General features: G+C 42.6%; 1 protein-coding gene across 3 annotated transcripts in view; it reads left to right on the top strand.

The window, feature by feature from the left end:
- The window catches only part of LOC121549761 (golgin subfamily A member 6-like protein 22), a 126,637-nt gene that overhangs the window by 1,150 nt on the left and 103,041 nt on the right, over positions 1-22,446 (top strand). For 2 of the 3 annotated variants that reach the window (XM_041861624.2, XM_041861626.2), the window contains exons 2-7: positions 888-1,037; positions 4,933-5,064; positions 13,774-13,835; positions 18,270-18,393; positions 20,120-20,275; positions 20,370-20,633. In XM_041861624.2, coding sequence (XP_041717558.1) covers positions 888-1,037; positions 4,933-5,064; positions 13,774-13,835; positions 18,270-18,393; positions 20,120-20,275; positions 20,370-20,633 — 888 coding nt within the window. Of the gene's footprint in view, positions 1-887; positions 1,038-4,932; positions 5,065-13,238; positions 13,367-13,773; positions 13,836-18,269; positions 18,394-20,119; positions 20,276-20,369; positions 20,634-22,446 lie in introns of those variants that run through there. The other variant, XM_041861625.2, reaches the window with a different exon arrangement.

Below are 22,446 nucleotides of genomic sequence, written 5' to 3'. Positions count from 1 at the left end.
TAATCATCAGGGCTTGTCATGTGAGATCATTTAGACACAGCCTGTAAGTCAGGGGGCTGTACATCAAAGGAAATGTAACAAGGTTTCAAAGATGGGCTTTGGTCAATTGGTCCAGTACTGGAGATATCTAACAAGGTTAGCCATAACCCAAGGATGACGTGGACAGTCACTCTTCAACCTCCTGCTCTCCAAATGTAAGCCTAGGCCGTATATGTGACTGACTAGGTTTCAATCTTGGTCGCCTACGTGCTGCAAGACTGTGTTAGCTACTGAGCTAAAGCCTAGGCATCATGTGAGCATGGTGACACTGATTTTGATGTCGAAGGCAGGGAAACCTCATCACAAGACCATGAGGCAGACTCACGTCTGCTACACAGGCATAACATATTTATAACGTAGGCTATTTATAACAACATTGTAAGATATTTGAGAATCAGATTGAGAGAATGACGTGAAGCCGAGACCTAGACCCTGGCCTAGGCCCAGGCCTGGCCTACATAAAAACAGTAAGTAAGGACACCAGCATCTCTCTAGACTGTCTGTCAATACAAGGGTTACTGTGCACTTTTAGAAAATAACATGTTAGCACATTACTACCAACATAACGAACAAAAGCAGTTGTTGACGTCAAGAGGCCTTTTGTCTATGTTCTGTTGTTGAAAATGCCTTTCATGATGAAAACATCATTAATGTACGAACAGTATGTTCCCATATTGGCAGTGCAATTTAAAACCATTCACAAACACACGCAACGCAACATGTCTGCAACTTATCTGTTCTTTACAAAGACACACAACATAGCATCTAGGCTACTTATCTGTTGTTCACAGAGACACACAACATCACATGTAGTTATCACATCTGTTATTCTGTTGTTGTGTTTGTAGATGAAGGTCCATATCCTCCAGTCCTATGTGAACGACTTGGGTGACCAGAACCAAGTGCTGGTCCAGACAGTGGAGGACCTGGAAATAGAAGCCAACAACAGAGACTGCACCATAGAGGCCAAGCTATGCACCTCTGATCAAATCATTCATGTAAGCCTAATTTCTCTTTTCTTCCTTTGTGTTAGGCCTACGTTTCCCTCCCTCCATCCCTGCTTTGTGTATGGAATGGAATGCTTTTGCCTTCAGCTGGCTCGTGAGTGGCGGTGGGCTTGCCTGCCTATAGATTTGATATGTGAATGTAATTTTACACAGCCCCATTGTTGGAATCTAATCATGGCAGAATGCTAGAGACATTCAAGGGCTAATCAATGACAACATAAAGAGCATGATCACTCATTTAAGGCCCTTTCTCACCAAGTCTGTTATTTTCATCCGAATAATTCAGAAGAAACAAATAAATATGAGCACGTCTTGTTTATGAAACCGTTTACACCAATTGTAAAATATTGTCCTGCCGCAATCCGTCAATTATTTATTCGGAACCGGTTTTGATTTTTGCATGTGAAAATAAGCTGTTGACCAATATAAATTGTTATCTGGGACTCTGCCACTGACAGTCCGCACACTGCCACTGACAGGTTTGTGGGTTCTTTGTGTGAATGAATGAATTAATGAATTTTTTACATTTGCAATGCATCAGTGCAGCAATGTATCAATTTAGCCAATGTGATCACACCAGAGATACACGTCGCTCTCGCCATTCAAACTTCCCTGCTAGTTCATTGCCAATGCTGTAGCCTATTTTATAGCCATTCAGCAAGCAACAGGATCGATTGATGCTTCTCTCCTCGAATAGGCCTAGACCTATTTGTAAAGATTGCTCGAAATAAGTTTCAAACGACATTGCTGTTCATTAGGGCAGCAGGTAGCCTAGCGGTTAAGAACGTTGGGCCGTTTGCCATGAAATGAGCAGCGGCAGTAAAGAACCATCACTAGACCTACACATTAGACAGCACATTCCTCACTCGCTAGACGCGCAATTAAAGGGCCAGATGCGCAATTAAAGGGAAATTACATTTAAAAATGTATTAGTTTTCTTCCAGACCTAAAGAAAATGGTCTTCTGTTGTGATTTAAGCATTGCCATGGACTCAGAACATCCCATTTTGTTGTTTCTCTATGAACAGTTGTAATTTTGAGAGTGAAAAATGAAATATAAAAAGAGGAAAAATAAAACAGAGAGAACATAATTTGGGAAAATATAAAACATATTTTTTTGTGGGGTGGAAATCACAGATTTTATAGAGTTGTTTATTAACCATTATTTTACCAGGTATATTGACAGAAAACATAGTGCACTACTTTCTCTTGTACACTAAGGACCCGCGAAAGAGTTGTAGGGGAGAGGAGAAGAATGGGTCTATTTGAAAGCTAGAAAAAAAAAAGTAGCTCACGACATGTAAAAAAAAAAAAAAGTAACTCTCATGCTACATTTTACATTATTATTTTTAAAACATTTTTAGTCATTTAGCAGACGCTCTTATCCAGAGCAACTTACAGTTAGTGAGTGCATACATAATTTTTTTATTTTTCATACTGGCCCCCCGTGGGAATCGAACCCACAACCCTGGTGTTGCAAACGCCATGCTCTACCAACTGAGCTACATCCCTGCCGGCCATTCCCTCCCCTACCCTGGACGTCGCTGGGCCAATTGTGCGCCGCTCCATGGGTCTCCCGGTCGCGGCCGGCTACGACAGAGCCTGGATTCGAACCAGGATCTCTAGTGGCACAGCCACTAGACCACTGCGCCACTCAGGAGATATCAGGCCTTCATCAGGCCTTCATGGTCGAATTGCTGCAAAGAAACCACTACTAAAGGACACCAATAAGAAGAAGAGACCTGCTTGGGCCAAGAAACACGATTAATGGACATTAGACCGGTGGAAATTTGTCCTTTGGTCTGGAGCCCAAATTTGAGATTTTTGGTTCCAACCGCCGTGTCTTTGTGAGACGCGGTGTGGGTGAACGGATGATCTCCGCATGTGTAGTTCCCACGTAAAGCATGGAGGAGGAGGTGTTATGGTGTGGGGATGCTTTGCTGGTGACACTGTATGTGTTTTATTTAGAATTCAAGGCACACTTAACTTGCATGGCTACCACAGCATTCTGCAGCGATACGCCATCCCATCTGGTTTGGCTTAGTGGGACTATCATTTGTTTTTCGACAGGACAATGACCCAACACACCCCCAGGCTGTGTAAGAGCTATTTTACCAAGAAGGAGAGTGATGGAGTGCTGCATCAGAAGACCTGGCCTCCACAATCCCCCGACCTCAACCCAATTGAGATGGTTTGGGAGGAGTTGGACCGCAGAGTGAAGGAAAAGCAGCCAACAAGTGCTCAGCATATGTGGGAACTCCTTCAAGACTGTTGGAAAAGCATTCCAGGTGAAGCTGGTTGAGAGAATGCCAGAGTGTGCAAAGCTTTCATCAAGGCAAAGGGTGGCTATTTGAAGAATCTGAAATATAAAATATATTTTGATTAGTTTAACACTTTTTTGGTTACTACATGATTCCATATGTGTTATTTCATAGTTTTGATGTCTTCACTATTATTTTACAATGTAGAAAATAGTAAAAATAAAGAAAAACCCTTGAATGAGTAGGTGTGTCCAAACTTTTGACTGGTAGTGTATGTATTTCTTTCTTTCTTCCTTTCATCTCTAATTAGTGAATGTGATTGGCCCTGGTAGAAAATGAATCAACAATAGGTGGTTCCTTCTCAGGAATGATTGAATGATCTTTTCAGAGAGCAGCAGGGATAGCAGTGTGTTGTAAGACAGAGACAGCATCCTTCATAACCCCTGATCATGTGGATAACAGAGTGTGGGCCTAAATCCTTGATACATGAAATATGTATGCTATCTCTCTCATTATGTTGCTAGTGACCTCTGTTTAACATGCACATAGCTGATCTATATGTTTGAATTATTAATTAATAACCATATATTGAATTATTCACTTCTGTGTATTTGTATTGATGTTGTTTCTTGAGGGGTAAACTAACTCCATTGACAGTGATGGACTACATTTCTATATGCCTGTTGTTTTTGTTGGTGAGTTGAGTTGTGAAGACGTCCAGCCCTTCATTGATTGTGTAATAAATATAAAAACAATATGGATGAATATACGCCTGTCTTAAGGTCACTGTACGTCAAAGCAATATGTAATTGGCTGAAATCTACATGTTTTAGAATGATCCCAGACTAGTGTCCATCCAATAACAAGTCTGTCTTCTATCCTATTGCCTTTGTCTGGCTATGGGCCAGTACAGGCCTCTGTTCTCTCTTTCAGGCCCATTTATTCTATCATCACACCATACTAACATACTATTTAGATACTTTTAATAAAGTGCTTATATTCCAGGAACTATACCAGTCCTTACTTAACAGTGTATAGTTATACAACTTACAACAGCATGTGTAGTAACCTAACAAATACACAGCAGAAACTAATAGAGCATTATTCGATTTATTCTGCTTTATTAGTCAGGTAACTAGATTTAGAGTCATTAGGCAAGGTATAAAGTTCTGTTGATGTTCTCTAGTCTCTCTAGACTGGATCCGGTGGTGAATTAGATTGTCAGTAAGGAATTAACTGTCCCCACAGTATATTACACACATGTCCCCTCAGCGTTGAGGAAGCTTCTCTCTACTAATGTCCATCATTGGAAATTAAACCGATTGCTGAGCATTTAGAGCTACTTATGTAAACTATGCAATGATCAGTGTAATATGAGAGGCAATGTCTGATTGAATGGTTGTGATATATTTTCTAATTACAGAACCAGTAATGTTGTGTTCTAATGGTTTTAACAGAGTCTTCTGTCCTGTGCTGATTTGGGAATGAGCTGCTACACATCAATCCACTCTCTCCATACTTCAGTGAATTACTGAAGCAGCATATTTTCTGTGCTGGAGTTTGTATAGCATATCATTTTTATAGGATCCAGTGGATGAAGCGTACTTCTTTATGTGTTGTTGTCAGGATCTGGAGCAGCAGAGGAGGGTTCTGGAGGAGAGTGTGTGTAGTCTGCGCTCTGAGAACCAGGACCTGAAGACTGACATGGACTCTCTCACAAACTTCATCCAACGAGCGAGACACCAACACACCCTGGTCGTAAGTCATAGTATTCGTCTCTCTCTCTCTCTCTCTCTCTCCCCCCTCCCCCTCCTATCCCACTCCCTTTTCTCTCTCTTTATCTGTCCTCCTAGCTGTCTTCTACCCTGTTTGTCTCATTCTTTGTCCCTCCACCCCCATATAATCAAATAGTCTTATCAAAGCTCATTTTTCTCCCTAAGCATCGTGTGTGTGTGTGTTAATTCCCTCTGCTTGGTTCTGGCCCTGGGGGCAGTAAAGGACAGTCCAGATCACTGGGGGATCACTGAGGGATCAGGGGAGATCAGTAGAGATCTGAACACATCATTAGGGATCAGTCTATCCTTCTTTTATCCGTTGATCCTGTCCACTGATCACTCCCACTTTCCCCACCCCAGAATGACCATCCTAGTCCTATTCCATCCCACGCCCTTAGGGTAGCAGTTGCCCTTAGGCACAGATCTAGAATCATCTCAACATACCCCTAATCCTAACCTCAACAGTTAAGGAAGAAAATACTAAACTGACCTTAGATGACTGTCTAGAGGCAAGTTTGTAATGCTCTTCTCCACCATTCTTATCCTATTCCCTTCCCCTCTTTCTGAGGAAAAACATTTATCCTGGAGGACCTGAGAGAGGATACCCTATCCCAGAGGTTATCTGTCTCTTCTGCATCTGAATTGCTTGCTCTGTGGGGTTTTAGGCTGGGTATCTGGAAAGCACTTTGATTTTCACTCTCCTGTCAAACCCTGTGACAGCCATATGGCCTGTAAACGTCAGCCATAGAAATGACTAACCTCTGTAGATCTCATTGGTCATAGAAGTCCCTGGAACCAGCTGTCCTCAGAGATTTCCATTGATGAACCAGAAATTCCCATATTTTTAGTATGTGGAGAGAGAGAGAGAGAGAGAGAGAGGGAGGGTCATGGGGTTGCGATCGTTGATTATGCTAATACAGTTGTTAATGACTTTAGCTTTGAGTGATAATTGATCGGGATCATTAGCATATTAACTCTGGGATGGCCTGTAATGGATGGCCTCCCTGAACCCTGCAATAATGAACTGATTAGACTAATTAAAATCAATAGAGGTGCCAATAAAAGGTTAGGGCTCAGGGACCACTCTATATCTGTAAGGAGGAAAAAAGAGAGGGAGGGAGAGCGATGGGGATAGAGAATTAACAAAGAAAGAGAGAGGGAGATCGGCTGACAAAGAAAGAGAGAGAGAGACCGGCTGACAAAGAAAGAGAGAGAGGGGGAAATGGACACTGCAGTCAGAGAGAGAATGAACAAATGAACGAGAGCTAGGCAGAGAGAGCGAGAGAGAGAATGAACTAATGAGCGATAGAGAGAGGGAGAGGGTTCCTAATGCTGATTGATGTGGTCTTGACGGTGGTTAGGTGAATAAATGGCTTGTAGGAGGCCAGGCAGCATTACTCTGGCTAGGGTTGGGGGGGACTAAGTGCTTTGTAAGGTCAACCATAAGGCCCAACTTACATATGTACTGGCCTGCCCTTATAAACCTCTGTTCATATATCAGGACGGGATGGACACAGAGATGGTTGGATGGCTGTGTCTCACAGAGTGGAAGGGAAAATGCTAGCCCTGCGTTGGGCTATACTTCTCAATGGGAAAGATTTCTAAAGAGATTCTAGAAACATAGCAGGATTTTTTTTGTTTCAGTGATGAGGCATTTGCAATTGCATGCACTCTATAGGCTACATTTAGTTGAGAGTATTCTGAAAATTCTGAACATGTAACAACCTATTTAAATGACTCTGATGAAAATGACTTTACAAAAACCCAATATACACAAATATTGAGATTTTGTGTCATTTTTTCTTACAGGACAGATAAATCCAGGTTGTGTAAATAAGACTGTCTCCTTCCTCCAATCAGCATGTTTTATTTTTCTATTCCCCTTTTCATGATTTGATGTGGTGACTCATGTTGACCTCTCCTTTGTTTTCTTCCATGCCACATTTCTTCCACCTCTCCATCTTAAAACAAAGGCAAATATGGAATGAGTGTGTAAAGAGAGGGCTATTTTCTTACAGGAGGGAGGGAGGACAGAGGGAGGAGAAGAGGAGGTATGAAGGAGGACAGAGTGGGGGAAGGAGAGGGAGGACAGAGGGAGGAGAAGAGGAGGTATGAAGGAGGACAGAGTGGGGGAAGGAGAGGGAGGACAGAGGGAGGAGAAGAGGAGTTATGAAGGAGGACAGAGTGGGGGAAGGAGAGGGAGGAGAGAGGGAGGAGAAGATGAGGTATGAAGGAGGACAGAGTTGGGGAAGGAGAGGGAGGAGAGAGGGAAGAGAGGAGGAGGTATGAAGGAGGACAGAGTGGGGGAAGGAGAGGGAGGAGAGAGGGAAGAGAGGAGGAGGTATGAAGGAGGACAGAGTGGGGGGAAGGAGAGGGAGGAGAGAGGGAAGAGAGGAGGAGGTATGAAGGAGGACAGAGTGGGGGAAGGAGAGGGAGGAGAGAGGGAAGAGAGGAGGAGGTATGAAGGAGGACAGAGTGGGGGAAGGAGAGGGAGGAGAGAGGGAAGAGAGGAGGAGGTATGAAGGAGGACAGAGTGGGGGAAGGAGAGGGAGGAGAGAGGGAAGAGAGGAGGAGGTATGAAGGAGGACAGAGTGGGGGAAGGAGGGAGAACAGAGAGAGGAGAGAAGGAGGAGGAGGGGGATGGAAAGAGCAGCATTAGAGGACAAAGGTCTAGAAACGTCTGACCTGATTTGGGACTTTAATTGCTTCTCTGACCTTGACTGGCCACTTTCAGCCTCACACTCCTTTTCCCCCCTTGTTTCTTTACCTCCATTGTTTCTGTCTCAGAACTGGACACATTTTTTATCCTTTCATCCCCCCCTCTCGACAATATTGAATAGTTTCTTACTTTCCTTGATTCCTTTTATTTATGACCACTGCTCTGAAAGGAAACTTATCTAGTCCAGTGTCCTATCAGTAGTGGATAGGTGAAGGAGAGACTGGGGAAGGAAGGGATGGGTCCATGTCTCATCGGGATATATTTGTGTTGAAACTGATCATGGAAAGTAATCTGTGTGATGTGACATCCATTTTGCGCGTTTGTACAAGCATGTGTGTGTGTGTGTGTGTGTGTGTGTGTGTGTTTGTGTGTGTTCTGCTGACCATTACTTTAATAGTATTTCATCTCATAGCCCTTTTTTTCATGATGGAGTGGTGTTAGCTCTACACACACACACACCCCCTGTGCGGTCCGTCCCTCTAACAAATGAGTTTACCCTGGTCATAACCTTCACACAGCTCATTACCAGAGATTGCATGCCTTTTCATAAAGCCGGAGACCTGCTGTGAAGGATCACACACAAACACACACACGAACGGGGGGACATATTCCGGAACGGGGGGACATATCCACTGCCCGTAAATTACTCCCCCACTCTCTCATACATACATACATACATACATAGTTAATCAGCTAATGTTGTTTTATTTCTTATTATTCATTTACATCGCTGTCTGATTTATCTAAATGACTGGTGCTCTCATTCATGAACACATTTTGTATTATGTCTCTATTTACATGGCTACTTTAGTATTGGGTTTAGACCATATGGGGGGTCAAAACCAAATACTACCAAATAATGTTTTATGAGATTGGAGTACACGTTGGGAGGTATCTTAGACCATTGCTCCATACATAATCTTTCCAGATCATTGATATCCTTCATCTGCTCTTGAGGACTGCCCTCTTCAATTCAAACCACAGGTTTTCAATGGGGTTCAAGTCCGTAGACTGAGATGGCAATTGCAAAATGTTGATTTTGTGGTCAATTAACAATTTTCTTTGTGGATCTTGATGTGTGCTTGGGGTCATTGTTTTGCTGGAAGATCCACTTGTGGCCAAGTTTCAGCCTTCTGGCAGAGGCAACCAGGTTTTTGGCTAAAATGTGCTGATACTTGGTAGAGTTCATGATCCTGTTGACCTTAAGCAGGGGGTCCCAGGACCAGTGGAAGTAAAAGCCCCATAACATCAAAGATCCAGCACCGTATTTTGCAGTATGTATGATAACTTTTCTGCATATGCTTCTGTTTTTCAACGCCAAACCCACCGCTGGTGTGTGTAGCCAAAGAGCTCTATCCGACCATACCATAGAAACGTTTGGTAACCACTGGCATAGTGTACTACTCACCTTAATAATGGAAGAAGGTCAAAGCTCCTACTCTGGAGCAGTGCAGGCATATACACACAATATGCTCTATTAGCCACTGACCTCTGTGAAGGCTCATACATGCACAAGAAGGTGCACACACATGCTAAGACACGTGCACACACACACACACACACACCCTGACCTCTGTGTCTGTGGGGTCATCTCATTGTTGCAGACTGGATTTAATTATAAGGGGAATGTGTGATTTAGTTTTTTATTCTGTTGAAAAACAGATTGTGTCTATAGGGAAAACACACACCTACACATTCACAAAAAACACTTTAGACCTTACAATGACAGTAAACTAGAATCTCCGTTTATAGTTTGGTCAGGGAAGCTAATGTCACTTTAATTCTTTTTTCAAAGCCACGATTGAATGCAGCTCTGATTTTCTGTATATTTCATGCTTGTTTGTTTGTTTGTTGTTTACGTCAAGACAATACTACTCTTGGGCCATGACCTAAAAGCAGTAACAACAGAATAACAGCACACAGAGTCCTAGAAATATTAACCTGTTGCTAATGGACAGGATATCTGGTCCTTTTGCATTCAACACCGTAGAGCCCAAAAAAGCTCATTCTAAGCTAAGGACCCTGGGACTAAACACCTCCCTCTGCAACTGGATCCTGGACTTCCTGACGTGCCGCCCAAGGTGGTAAGGGTAGGAAACAACACATTTGCTATGCTGATCCTCAACACGGGAGCCCCTCAGGGGTGCGTGCTTAGTCCCCTCCTGTACTCCCTGTTCACTCACGACTGCGTGGCCAGGCACGACTCCAACACCATCATTAAGTTTGCTGACGACACAACAGTGTTAGGCCTGATCACCAACAACAATGAGACTATAGACTATAGGGAGGAGGTCAGAGACCTGGCAGAGTGGTGCCAGGACAACAACCTCTGCCTCAACGTGAGCAAGACAAAGGAGCTGATTGTGGACTACAGAAAAAGGAGGGCCAAACACGCCCCCATTCACATCGACGGGACTGTAGTGGAGCGGGTCGAGAGTTTCAAGTTCCTTGGTGTCCACATCACCAACAAACTATCATGGTCCAAACACACCAAGACAGTCGTGAAGAGGGCACGACAATGCCTATTCCCCCTCAGGAGACTGAAAAGATTTGGCATGGGTCCCCAGATCCTCATACAGTTCTACAACTGCACCACCGAGAGCATCCTGGCCGGTTGCATCATTTACATTTACATTTTAGTCATTTAGCAGACGCTCTTATCCAGAGTGACTGCATACATTTTTCATATTTTTTTATTTATATATATATATATTTTTTCTTACTGGCCCCCCGTGGGAATCGAACCCACAACCCTGGCGTTGCAAGTGCCATGCTCTACCAACTGAGCTACAGGAGGCCTGGTATGGCAACTGCTCGGCATCCAACCTTAAGGCGCTACAGAGCGTAGTGCGTACGGCCCAGTACATCACTGGGGCCAAGCTTCCTGCCATCCAGGACCTCTATACTAGGCATGTCAGAGGAAAGGCCAAAAAATTGTCAAAAGACTCCAGCCACCTAAGTCACAGACTGTTTTCTCTGCTACCGCACGGCAACGGTACCGGAGCGCCAAGTCTAGGTCCAAAAGGCTCCTGAACAGCTTCTACCCCCAAGCCATAAGACTGCTTGCTGAACAATTTCATTTTTTACTTGAGTTCATTTAGTAAATATTTTCTTAACTCTAATTTTCTTAAAACTGCATTGTTAGTTAAGGGCTTGTAAGTAAGCATTTGGCGCATGTGACGAAACATTTTTGATTTGATTTTCCTTTCCCAATGTGATCCACTCCCACTGTGTGGATCACCAGTATACTAATGCTCAAGTTGGTGTTTGTGGGGGCATAAGCACAGCCTTACGTAGGCAATTCTCTCTCTCTCTCTCTCGCTTGCTCGCTCGCGCACACACACACACACACCCTGCTGACCTGTGAGTCGTTTCCGTCAGCATTGATTTCCGTTTCCCAGAGCGACCCCTGTCACCACGGCGATAGAGTGCATGCTGGGTCGTATTTCACCAGCGCTACTGTCGGCAAGACAACGACAGCTTCCACCCCCAGACAGCGCTGAGAGTGTCTCCCTCTATCTCTCTCTCTCTCTCTCTCACACACACACACACACACACACACACACACACACACACACACACACACACACACACACACACATATATATACAGTACCAGTCAAAAGTTTGGACACACCTACTCATTCAAGGGTTTTTCTTTATTTTTACTATTTTCTATATTGTATAATAAAGTGAAGACATCAAAACTATGAAATAACACATATGGAATCATGTAGTAACCAAAAACGTGTTAAACAAATCAAAATATATTTAGATTCTTCAAAGTAGCCACCCTTTGCCATGATGACAGCTTTTGCCACTCTTGGCATTCTCTCAACCAGCATCATGAGGAATGCTTTTCCAACAGGCTAGAAGGAGTTCCCACATATGCTGAGCACTTGTTGGCTGCTTTTCCTTCACTCTGCGGTCCAACTCATCCCAAACCATCTCAATTGGGTTGAGGTCGGGGGATTTTGGAGCCCAGGTCATCTGATGCAGCACTCATCACTTTCCTTTGTCAAATAGCCCTTATACAGCCTGGGGGTGTGCTTTGGGTCATTGTCCTGTTGAAAAACAAATGATAGTCCCACTAAGCGCAAACCAGATGGGATGGCGTATCGCTGCAGAATGCTGTGGTAGCCATGCTGGTTAAGTGTGCCTTGAATTCTAAATAAAACACTGACAGTGTCACCAGAAAGCACCATCACACCTCCTCCTCCATGCTTCACGGTGGGAACCACACATGCAGAGATCATCCGTTCACCTACTCTGCGTCTTACAAAGACACAGCGGTTGGAACCAAAAATCTCAAATTTGGACTCATCAGTCCAAAGGACAAATTTCCACCGGTCTAATGTCCATTGTTCGTGTTTCTTGGCCCAAGCAAGTCTCTTCTTCTTATTGGTGGCCTTTAGTAGTGGTTTCTTTGCAGCAATTCGACCATGAAGGCCTGATTCACACAGTCTCCTCTGAATAGTTGATGTTGAGATGTGTCTGTTACTTGAACTCTGTGAGGCATTTATTTGGGCTGCAATCTGAGGTGCAGTTAACTCTAATGAACTTATCCTCTGCAGCAGAGGTAACTCTGGGTCTTCCGTTCCTGTGGCGGTCCTCATGAGAGCCAGTTTCATCATAGCGCTTGATGGTTTTTGCGACTGTAATTTTCTGCATTGACTGACCTTAATGTCTTTAAAGAAATGATGGACTGTTGTTTCTCTTTGCTTATTTGAGCTGTACTTGCCATAATATGGACTTGGTCTTTTACCAAGTAGGTCTATCTTCTGTATACCACCCCTACCTTGTCACAACACAACTGATTGGCTCAAACGCATTAAGAAGGAGAGAAATTCCACAAATTGACTTTTAACAAGGCACACCTGTTAATTGAAATGCATTCCAGGTGACTACCTCATGAAGCTGGTTGAGAGAATGCCAAGAGTGTGCAAAGCTGTCATCAAGGAAAAGGGTGTCTACTTTGAAGAATCTCAAATATAACATATCTTTTGATTTGTTTAACACTTTTTTGGTTACTACATGATTGCAAATGTGTTATTTCATAGTTTTGATGTCTTCACTATTATTCTACAATGTATAAAATAGTAAAAATAAAGAACCCTTGAATGAGTACGCGTGTCCAAACTTTTGAGGGCTACTGTATATACACACACACTGAATACAGTCTGAAGGTCTGTAAAACTAATTGTTGGAACCATTGTGCATGTTTGTACAGCAGATATCAGTTTATTGTGTAGTGCAGACATGTCTTTATCTACTGAGGAAACATGTACTGAACAGTATAGCACGTCTGTCTTTTCAGTCCAGAGTCAGACTAGTGTCTACGGACTGTGTTTTTCTATGGAGATTTCTATGTTTGTTTGTGGGCAACATTGGTCCAATGTCCACACGTCCTTCTATACAGTGTTTTGAGTAGGCCTGAAAGGTGTGTTCTATCGCTGTTGTATGCTGGTCATGTCTTCTTGGGTGTTTCACCGTTCTGATTATTCTAAGGGATTGTGAACAAACAGTACAGTAGTGGCCAAGTTGGATCAGAGGATGAACCCTATATGGTAAAATCAAAGACTTCTGTGTGTATGAATGTACGGATATTGAAGTGTGTGTGTGTGTGTGTGTTTGTTCCTTTTAGTCTGAATAAACTCCTTTCAGTTCAACACAGCTCCATGTCAGAGATTGCGTCAAAGTTTTTGATTTAATCCCCGTAGAGAATGATGCATAACTAAATGTTATTAGCATAATCATATTTTATCAAATATCTGCTTTCATCTTGTCCGTGTTTTGCTATTTCTGAGTGGGACCGTTAGAGAGCTAATGTGAGTCTGCTGATCCATCCATGCCCCTGTTAATAACTCTTATGTTATAACTGTTATAAATGTGATGGATGGCTTTAGACTTTAACTAGGACTTAATTTTCTTCCTTTTTTTCCCTCATCGTTTTTCCCCCTCTGTTATGTGACAGGTTTCTGGGGTCACTCTAAGGACAGGCCCGTTGGAGAAGATGATTGAAACCTCGACTCATACGTAAGTTAGGAAGCCTCAAACTAGCCTCTCAAAATAACTCACCTCAAGGCATTATCCTGCCTATAGACGTCTACATAACAGCACATGAAGTTGCTTTATTTTCACCTGGGTTGCTGTGATAATTTCTCTTAGAAAAGTAAATGAGATTTCTTCTCTACAGTGGACTGTGTTTCACCTGAGGGATGAGGCTGGTACCTGGTGAGGGGGTCGGTCCATAGGGGGTTCTGTAACACCAGGGTGCCACGGCAACGAGGCTGTCCCCACGGCGATATGCAAAGCGATATGCATTATACCCAGAATGCAGTGCGGCTCCATTTCTTGCATTCCCTCTCTCCCTTTCTGTCTCTCTCTAGCAATTTTTTAAAATTAATTCATCCAATAATAAAAAACAATCTGTAAATAAATGAATAAAAAACTAAAAAATATATATTTTCAACAAAAGTAGATACTGTAATGTAGAATTAAATAAATGAAACAATACTTACTGATAATGTTCTCTCCTCTGAAGAGAGTGGGATGGATATGTGTAAAGAAAGTGACAAATAAAGAAAGAAAGAAAATAATTAAATAAATGAGGTAAATTTGATCAAATGAAATGCAATAACAGTAGCGGTGTGTGAGAGCAGCGGGTGGATATGAAACTCTGGGTTGTTGCCTGCCACCAGCATCAACATTAAACACAACACACTGGAACACACACACCACTACCCTCAGGGGTAGCACCAGGTGTGTGTGTGTGTGTGTGTGTGTGTGTGCGCGCCTTTCATCTAGTTCCATTTATATCGACTTTGTTTAGATATGGATTTATTTATATAATTATATTTTCAGTTATTTAATTATTTATTTGATAAAATAACATTCAGGTAAAACAAGTGAAGAAAAATATATTGATATCAGAGTGGGCTGGAGATTATATTTGTATATATCTTTATAATATCATGCAGAGTTTATATGCTCAATACTGTTTTTAAGTGCCGAAAGAGTAAGGAAAATGACCTGCATCAATTAATGTCTTACCTGAACCTTTATTGGAACCATTCTATCCATTTAAATGAAGAAACACAGCTATGACTCTTTAGTAGACAAGAATACTGTACAGTATGGTTTTATCAAAGTAGAGCAAGAAGGAAAAGAGAAATGTAACATGAATGATAATGTATAGTAAGTCAGTGAAGGCTCAGTATGTCACTGTGGTAAAAGAGCGATTTCTCTTCCTCCTGAGGCAACTAGGAGAGATAGATACCACTTGTTCTTCCTGTATTGACATTCTTAGGTCCTCTGTGTGTGTGTGTGTGTGTGTGTGTGTGTGTGTGTGTGTGTGTGTTCTGCTGTTATTAGGCCAAGCTAACAAATCAATACCAAGCAGTACAGTGGGTCAGTGTGGACATGCTGAACTCTGTATAGTCCGCTGCCACAGTCATTAACACACACACAGACGTATGCAAACTTCTCTATGCACATCCACAAAATATATTTGTATTTATTCACTACTGTTTATCTTTTAAAAGTACGGCATAGACACATTTTTATGCCATACACAAATTGTCTGTTGAGGAAAACATTTATTAAATTGTAAATTAAAAGTCTATACTTTTAAATGTTTGTCAAATGAGTAGTTGAAAATAGTTATAGCTAAACATTGCAGAAGGCTAACTATTAAGTCCCTTTCTCTGTGACGGATGGTCAACATAAATCCCTCTTCCTCGTTGTCTTCTTGCTTTCTCTCACGTCTCCCCCTCTTGTGTTGTGATCAAGACTCTTCCTCTCTTTCTTCCTCCCTCTGCCAGTTAGTACCCCTCTCTCTCTTTCTCGCTCCCTCCATCCCTCCTTCCCCTGCTGTCAGTAGCGCTACACTCTCCCTCCTCCTCCCTCTCTTCCCTCCTCCCTCTCTCCTTCTCTCTCTTTCTCTCTCCCTCCATCCCTCCTTCCCCTGCTGTCAGTAGCGCTACACTCTCCCTCCTCCTCCCTCTCTTCCCTCCTCCCTCTCTCCTTCTCTCTCTTTCTCTCTCCCTCCATCCCTCCTTCCCCTGCTGTCAGTAGCGCTACACTCTCCCTCCTCCTCCCTCTCTTCCCTCCTCCCTCTCTCCGTTGCTGCCAGATGCTCAGTCGTGTCCCGGCCCAGCAGATGTCACAACTCACCAGCTGGGGGACAGCAGGGGGGAGGGAGGGAGGGGGAGGGATGGAGAGTGGGGTGGAGGAGGAATGACGGGAAGAGAGAGGAGGAGACGGGGAGGAGGGGAGAGAGGAGAGAAGGCATTTGGCTTATGGAAGGGAGACACGAGGAAGTGTGTGTGTGTGTACGAGTTTGTGGCAGGGTGGCAGCTGTGCCATCTGTCTGCCTGGCAGGGCTGCTCTCATTAACACAGGGGTTAATAGGAGTGACAGCTCAGCGCTAGTGTCTAACATCACCCTCGGGACACACTGGAGGAGAGGGCTCAGTGTGGTGTGTGTGTTACCACTCTGACACACAAATGGTTAATAACAACCTGCTAGGATTTATATTAACCCTGGCACGTGTGTGTCTTTGTTTGTGCATGTGCTTACGTGTGTGTATTATTCTGATGAATTACGCCTTGCTGCTGAACCAAAGATTACTGCCCTGGGGGCACACACACACAGAAACAGACGCGTGTGCCGAGGGGTGGTGGCAATTTACATGTTATTACTGCATATTCATAGCTAATTGTGTTAGGCTTGGATAATAACTCTGAGTGACAGGTTGAGAAAATCGAGAGGCTGTTTCAACACACACACACACCAATATCCTCTTTCCCTGTCCATCTCTCAGTCCTGTAAATGATCATTATAATACTCATGGTTCTAAATGGAGCTTTTTCCCTCATCTCTCCTCATGACATAATGTATTTTATTAAACACTATAATTTTCTCTCAATGTACAGCCCACATTTTTTATATAATAATTATGGGACGTTCCTAACAGACAGATAGCTGTGCGCCAAATTGTATTCCCACACAAAAGTGGCACAGCATATTAACCTTTAATGAATGCTACAGTTTAGCGGGATACGTTTTCTGCCCTAACCTGCTTGTGCATTTATCGAGATTGCAGTGTGCAATTTTCCAGATTTTTTAAAATATGAAATTGTCGGGCCATTTTATTAGGAAAAATCCGTTTAATTTCATGTCAACAGGGAATGCCTTTTCTCTTGAATTAGGCTTCATAAAAATAAAAATACGAGAAGGGAAAAAATATATATATTTATTCTTTATTTTCAACCCTGTTTCTATAGGCTATATCGCTGGAGTATTGACATAATACAGGTAGGGTTAATAAGCTGTAGATGACAGAGATACAGGTGCAGTAAAGCTCTGAAGTCCAGGTCTGATGCCAAGATACCCACATTACCACACCCCCTGTGGCTGAGCTAGACTGGCATGCTCAAAGAGACAGAGAGAGCGCGTGTGTGGCCTGTGTTTGCGTGTGTGTGTGTGTGAATATGCACGCCTGTGTCCGTGCGTGCTTGTGCCAGAGCCCAGATAGACAGGCTCTCTTATCCCAGCATGTGAGAGTGTTTCAGCCCTGGGACAATCTACAGTCCTTAGAAAAACTGCCCTGTTTCACAAAATAGACCCAAAATTGGCTGCACTTACTTCCCATTCACTAGTCCATTTCTCTATTCAACTCTCTCATTTCAGACATGTCCTTTCTCAAGTATCCTGTTCCACATTTCAGGTGGTTTTATATTTCCAGAGATTTCCACCCGCAGAACGGCAGCTAGGTCAGACAAGATAATGAAATTGCAGATAATTGAGACGAAATTCTGGCTATTTAGGAAATGGTGGTTAAAAAACCTCTGTAGAGTTAGGTTAAAAAAAAAGGCAGATAAATTGGCTCTTTTGAGAAGTTGAGGACTAAAACTTGTCACTGAATATTTTATATAATAAATGTCTGACTGGTGTGTTGCCTCCTAATATATGTTCTTTGCCTGGTGAAATCAGACAGAAATCAGCCTCTTGTTCTTATCAGTCAATTTCTTTCTTACCAGCATGTCTGTGATTCCTCATGTGTTTAGCAGGATTCACCACTCTCTGTTCTGTGTCTTCTTCATGGTGTGTGTGTGTGTGTGTGTGTGTGTGTGTGTGTGTGAGCCTGCAATATTTCTCTGCTTGTACAACTTTAGAAATATTGAAACATCCAAATTTGATATAAGCTTGGTGACTTTGGGAGAGTGCTGTGAGATCCTCTGTCGGTCTTCTCCCAATGCTGACACCTCTGACAGCTGTCGAGCTCACAGGCGCCTCCCAACTGAGTTTGTGTGTGTATGTGTGTTTAACATTGGATTTAAGTTCTAAAAATAGTAGTTAACTGACAGATCTGTCTGAGGATAACCATATCTGTGCCTGTATTGCTTTTGAAATGATTTAGTAAATCCCATTTTGAAGTCAACATACCTGTATGTCTCTCTGCTGCAGCCCTTCGAACCCTGAGGTAGAGGATCTGAGGATCCAGCTGAGGACTAGAGACAGAACTATCCTCAGTCTGGAGAGAGACATCAAGACCTTCCAACTGGAGAATAACACACTCAACAAAACAGAGGTATGGAGGAGAGAGTCTCTCTCACACACACACACACACACACACACACCGAGACTGGGGTAGGGAGGAGATACAGAGAAGAGAGGAAGCACATTTTGAACGTGTTTCTTCTCATCTTTTTAATTACTTATTCCTTGATACCGTGGATGGAAAGGTTTTGTTGTTGTAGTATTTTTTCTTGGATGTAGTAGTTTTTACGATATTGCTGTGGCGGTGTAGCCAGCAGCGCTACATGTGTTGTGTGTTAAAGCGTGTGCTCAGCATGTGATGAATGACTTACATGTCCAGCCCCCAGGTTACAAAATGGCCGCCCAAATTAAACCAGAGAGTTTTACAGCTTTCCCACACCTCCTTATGAAGTGTCACGAAATTACACCCACTGCTGTTTAACTGCATGGGGCTAGCGCTAACACACTAAACACACACATGTGCGGGCACACACACACACACGTAACACTTATGGTACATCTGCCTTCAGAAAGTATTCATACCCCTTGACTTATTCCAAATTTTGTTTTGTTACAGCCTGAATTTAAAATGGATTAAATAAATAAAACATCTCACCCATCTGCACACAATACCCCAGAATGACAAAGTGAAAACATGTTTTTAGACCTTTTTTTGCAAATTTATTGAAAATGAAATACAGAAATATCTAATTTACATACGTATTCACGCCCCTGAGTCAATACATGTTAGAATCACCTTTGGTAGCGATTACAGCTGTGAGTCTTTCTGGGTAAGTCTCTAAGAGCTTTGCACACCTGGCTTGTACAATATTTGCACGTTATTCTTTTCAAAATTCTTCAAGCTCTGTCAAGATGGTTGTTGATCATTGCTAGACAGCCATTTTCAAGTCTTGCCAAAGATTTTCAAGCCGATTTTAAGTCAAAACTGTATCTAGGCCACAGGCTTCCTTCTTTTCACTCTGTCAATTAGGTTAGTATTGTAGAGTAACTACAATGTTGTTGATCCATCCTCAGTTTTCTCCTATCACCCATTAAACTCTGTAACTGTTTTAAAGTCACCATTGGCCTCATGGTGAAATCCCTGAGCGGTTTCCTTCCTCTCCGTCAACTGAGTTAGGAAGGACCCCTGTATCTTTGTAGTGACTGGGTGTAATGATACACCATCCAAAGTGTAATTAATAACTTCACCGTGCTCAAAGGGATATTCAATGTCTGTTACCTTTTTTTTTTTTTACCCATCTACCAATAGGTGCCCTTCTACCAATAGGTGCCCTTTGTGAGGCTTTGGTCTCCCTGGTCTTTGTGGTTGAATTTGTGTTTCACTGCTCGACTGAGGGACCTTACAGATAATTGTGTGTGTGGGATACAGAGATGAGGTAGTCATTCAAAAATCATGTTAAACACTATTATTGCACACAGAATGAGTCCATGCAATTTATTATGCGACTTGTTAAGCAAATTTTACTCCTGAACTTATTTAGGCCTGCCATAACAAAAGGGTTAAATACTTATTAACACAAGATATTTCAGCTTTTCATTTTTTATTAATTTGTAAAAATGTCTAAAAACATAATTCCACGTTGACATTATAGGGTATTGTGTGTAGGCCAGTGACACATCTCAATTTAATCAATTTTAAATTCAGGCTGTAACACAAGAAAATGTGGAAAAAGTCAAGGGGTGTAAATACTGTAAATACCTACCTTGTTAGTTGTGTATGTGTGTTGTGTTGCGTTAACCCGTGTCTCCTCTCTTAGCCGCTCCAGGGTAGTGATCTTCAGCGCCAGGTGTGTGCTTTACTGTCCCCCCAGAGAGAGAAGGTAGCAGAGATCACTGAGAGAGACCTCACCATCACCAAGCTACACACAGAGATACAGCTACTGCAAGAGGAGGGGCCGGACACACACACACAGGTGAAGGGTTAACACGTGCAAATCAGGAACGTACACATCCACAAACGTATGTTCTTATAGAAAATGTGAGCATTTCTGTCTGGGTTCCCCTCAGCTTTCCAAACAGAAGGATAGGGTGAGACAGCTAGAGGAGGTGAAGAAACAGGAGGCGCAACAGAGGAAAGCAGAAGAGGAGTGGAGGAAGAGGGAGGAAGAACACAGACAGAGAGAGCTGGAGAGGAAGAGGGAGGAAGACGAATGGAAAGAGAAGCAGCGTAAGAGAGAGGAGAAGTGGAAGAAGAGAGAGGAGGAACAGAGAGAGGCCTGGGCCCTTGCCAGGAAGGAATGGGAGGAGAAGGCATCCAATTTGAATGCTGAGGTAAGGGGTGAGGTAGATAAGATTGGTACCCTTAGGCACAGATATTGGATCAGCTTACCATCCCTCAGTCCTATCCTTAAACATTAGGCAGAAAAATGATAAACTGACCTTAGTTCAGTGTCTTGGGGCAACGGTATGGCCCTGAGGTGACCTGAGGGATGAGGAGTCTTTCAACCATATGGCCCAGTTAATGTGGGGGCTCTGTCTTTCTCTTCCCCCTTCCTCTCTCATTCGCTCTCCATCTTTCTCCCTACAATGTGGTTAATGTCCCATATACCTTCACTCACACATTCTATGCATTTTTCATGATCCCCTCCCTTAATGGGCTATGTAATGGAATAATCACCATCACACCCAGTCATGGACAGCAATGGGCTCCCGAGTGGCGCAGTGGTCTAAGGCACTGCATCTCAGTGCTTGAGGCGTCACTACAGACCCCCTGGTTAGATTCCAGGCTCTATCACAACCGGCCGTGATTGGGAGTCCCATAGGGCGGGGCACAATTGGCCCAGCATCGTCTGGGTTTGGCCGGTGTAGGCCATCATTGTAAATAAGAATTTGTTCTTAACTGACTTGCCTAGTTAAATAAAGGTAAAATAAAAATAAATAAAAATGTCATTAGGAATATTAGCATGCTTCTGCTTATATGAATATACAATGTGAAAACATAGGCAACGTACTGCCAATAGGGTGCAATCTTTATAACTACTCTCTCCCTCTCTTTCAATTCTCTCTCGTTCATTCACTCTTTCATTCTGTCTCTCTTTCCTCTCTCTTGGTATTTGTTCTGTTAACTATTGTTAGTTCTAAGGTCAGGGTAGTTAAGGTTAAGACTAGGGTTAGTGGTTAAATCACATTTGTTGTTCAGAAATCACTACACTTGTATTCTATTCTAATATGGCCAGATCACAACCTTGGCATGACTCACAATACCTTCTCTACCTCTTGGTCAGCCACGTACACACTCAATGTCATAAGGTTAGACACTCAATGTCAAGGGTTAGACACTAAGTGTCATAACAGTATACAGTATAATGTTGCTGCATCATCATGTAAGAAGGCAGGACATGGTTGGCTGGACTTCTATGTTTTTACTTCCTGCTCTTTGTTTAATATCTACATCTACACTGTGTAGGCACAGGATGCCTCACAACCTTATGTAAGTACAAGGCCTAGTGGTTTTTAAATGATTTAAACAACAACCCGTAAACGTTTCCTTATATGGCGTTAGTGAAATTAGCCCATCAGTTCTCTTAGTTTTATAAGAGCATTATCTCAATTTGAATCACTAGACTCTACTTGAGACTTCAAGGCAAATATGATTTAATTAATTGTTTTTGGAATTTACAATTCTTCTTGACTGTCAAGCTTTTATTTTGGTCATTGTTAGTTCTCAAAGATTATATTATTGAAAAATATATAAGTCCTGATCCATTATCTAGTTTTAGTCTTTTAAGTTGAAGTTTCTCCATCCCAAAAATGAATAAATAAATACAAAATATTACACTCTTTGGACTTAAGCCACCCCAAAAAACATTTGTCAGAAAACTCCCTGCCTTATAGTTGGTTAGGTGAATCAGATTTAGCCACTTCTGGTGTGGATAGAAAGCCTTCCTTCTATTTAGCCTAGCTTAGGATGGATGCACTTTATATAAAGATTGGTTATCATCCGGCAGTTGGGTTCATGAATAAGGATTGGCCATAACAAGTGATTTTGAAGTGTGTAGTGACATTTCAGATTTCATCTTGCTTGAAGAGGAGATATTTCATTATCAAAATTCAATACTCAAACTTCACTGTCACTCTTTCTGTC

Source organism: Coregonus clupeaformis, chromosome 34 (genome assembly GCF_020615455.1).
Source record: "Coregonus clupeaformis isolate EN_2021a chromosome 34, ASM2061545v1, whole genome shotgun sequence".
Taxonomy (NCBI): Eukaryota; Metazoa; Chordata; class Actinopteri; order Salmoniformes; family Salmonidae; genus Coregonus; species Coregonus clupeaformis.
The sequence above is the reverse complement of the archived record's forward strand: the minus strand, read 5'-3'. Positions and strand labels throughout refer to the sequence as shown.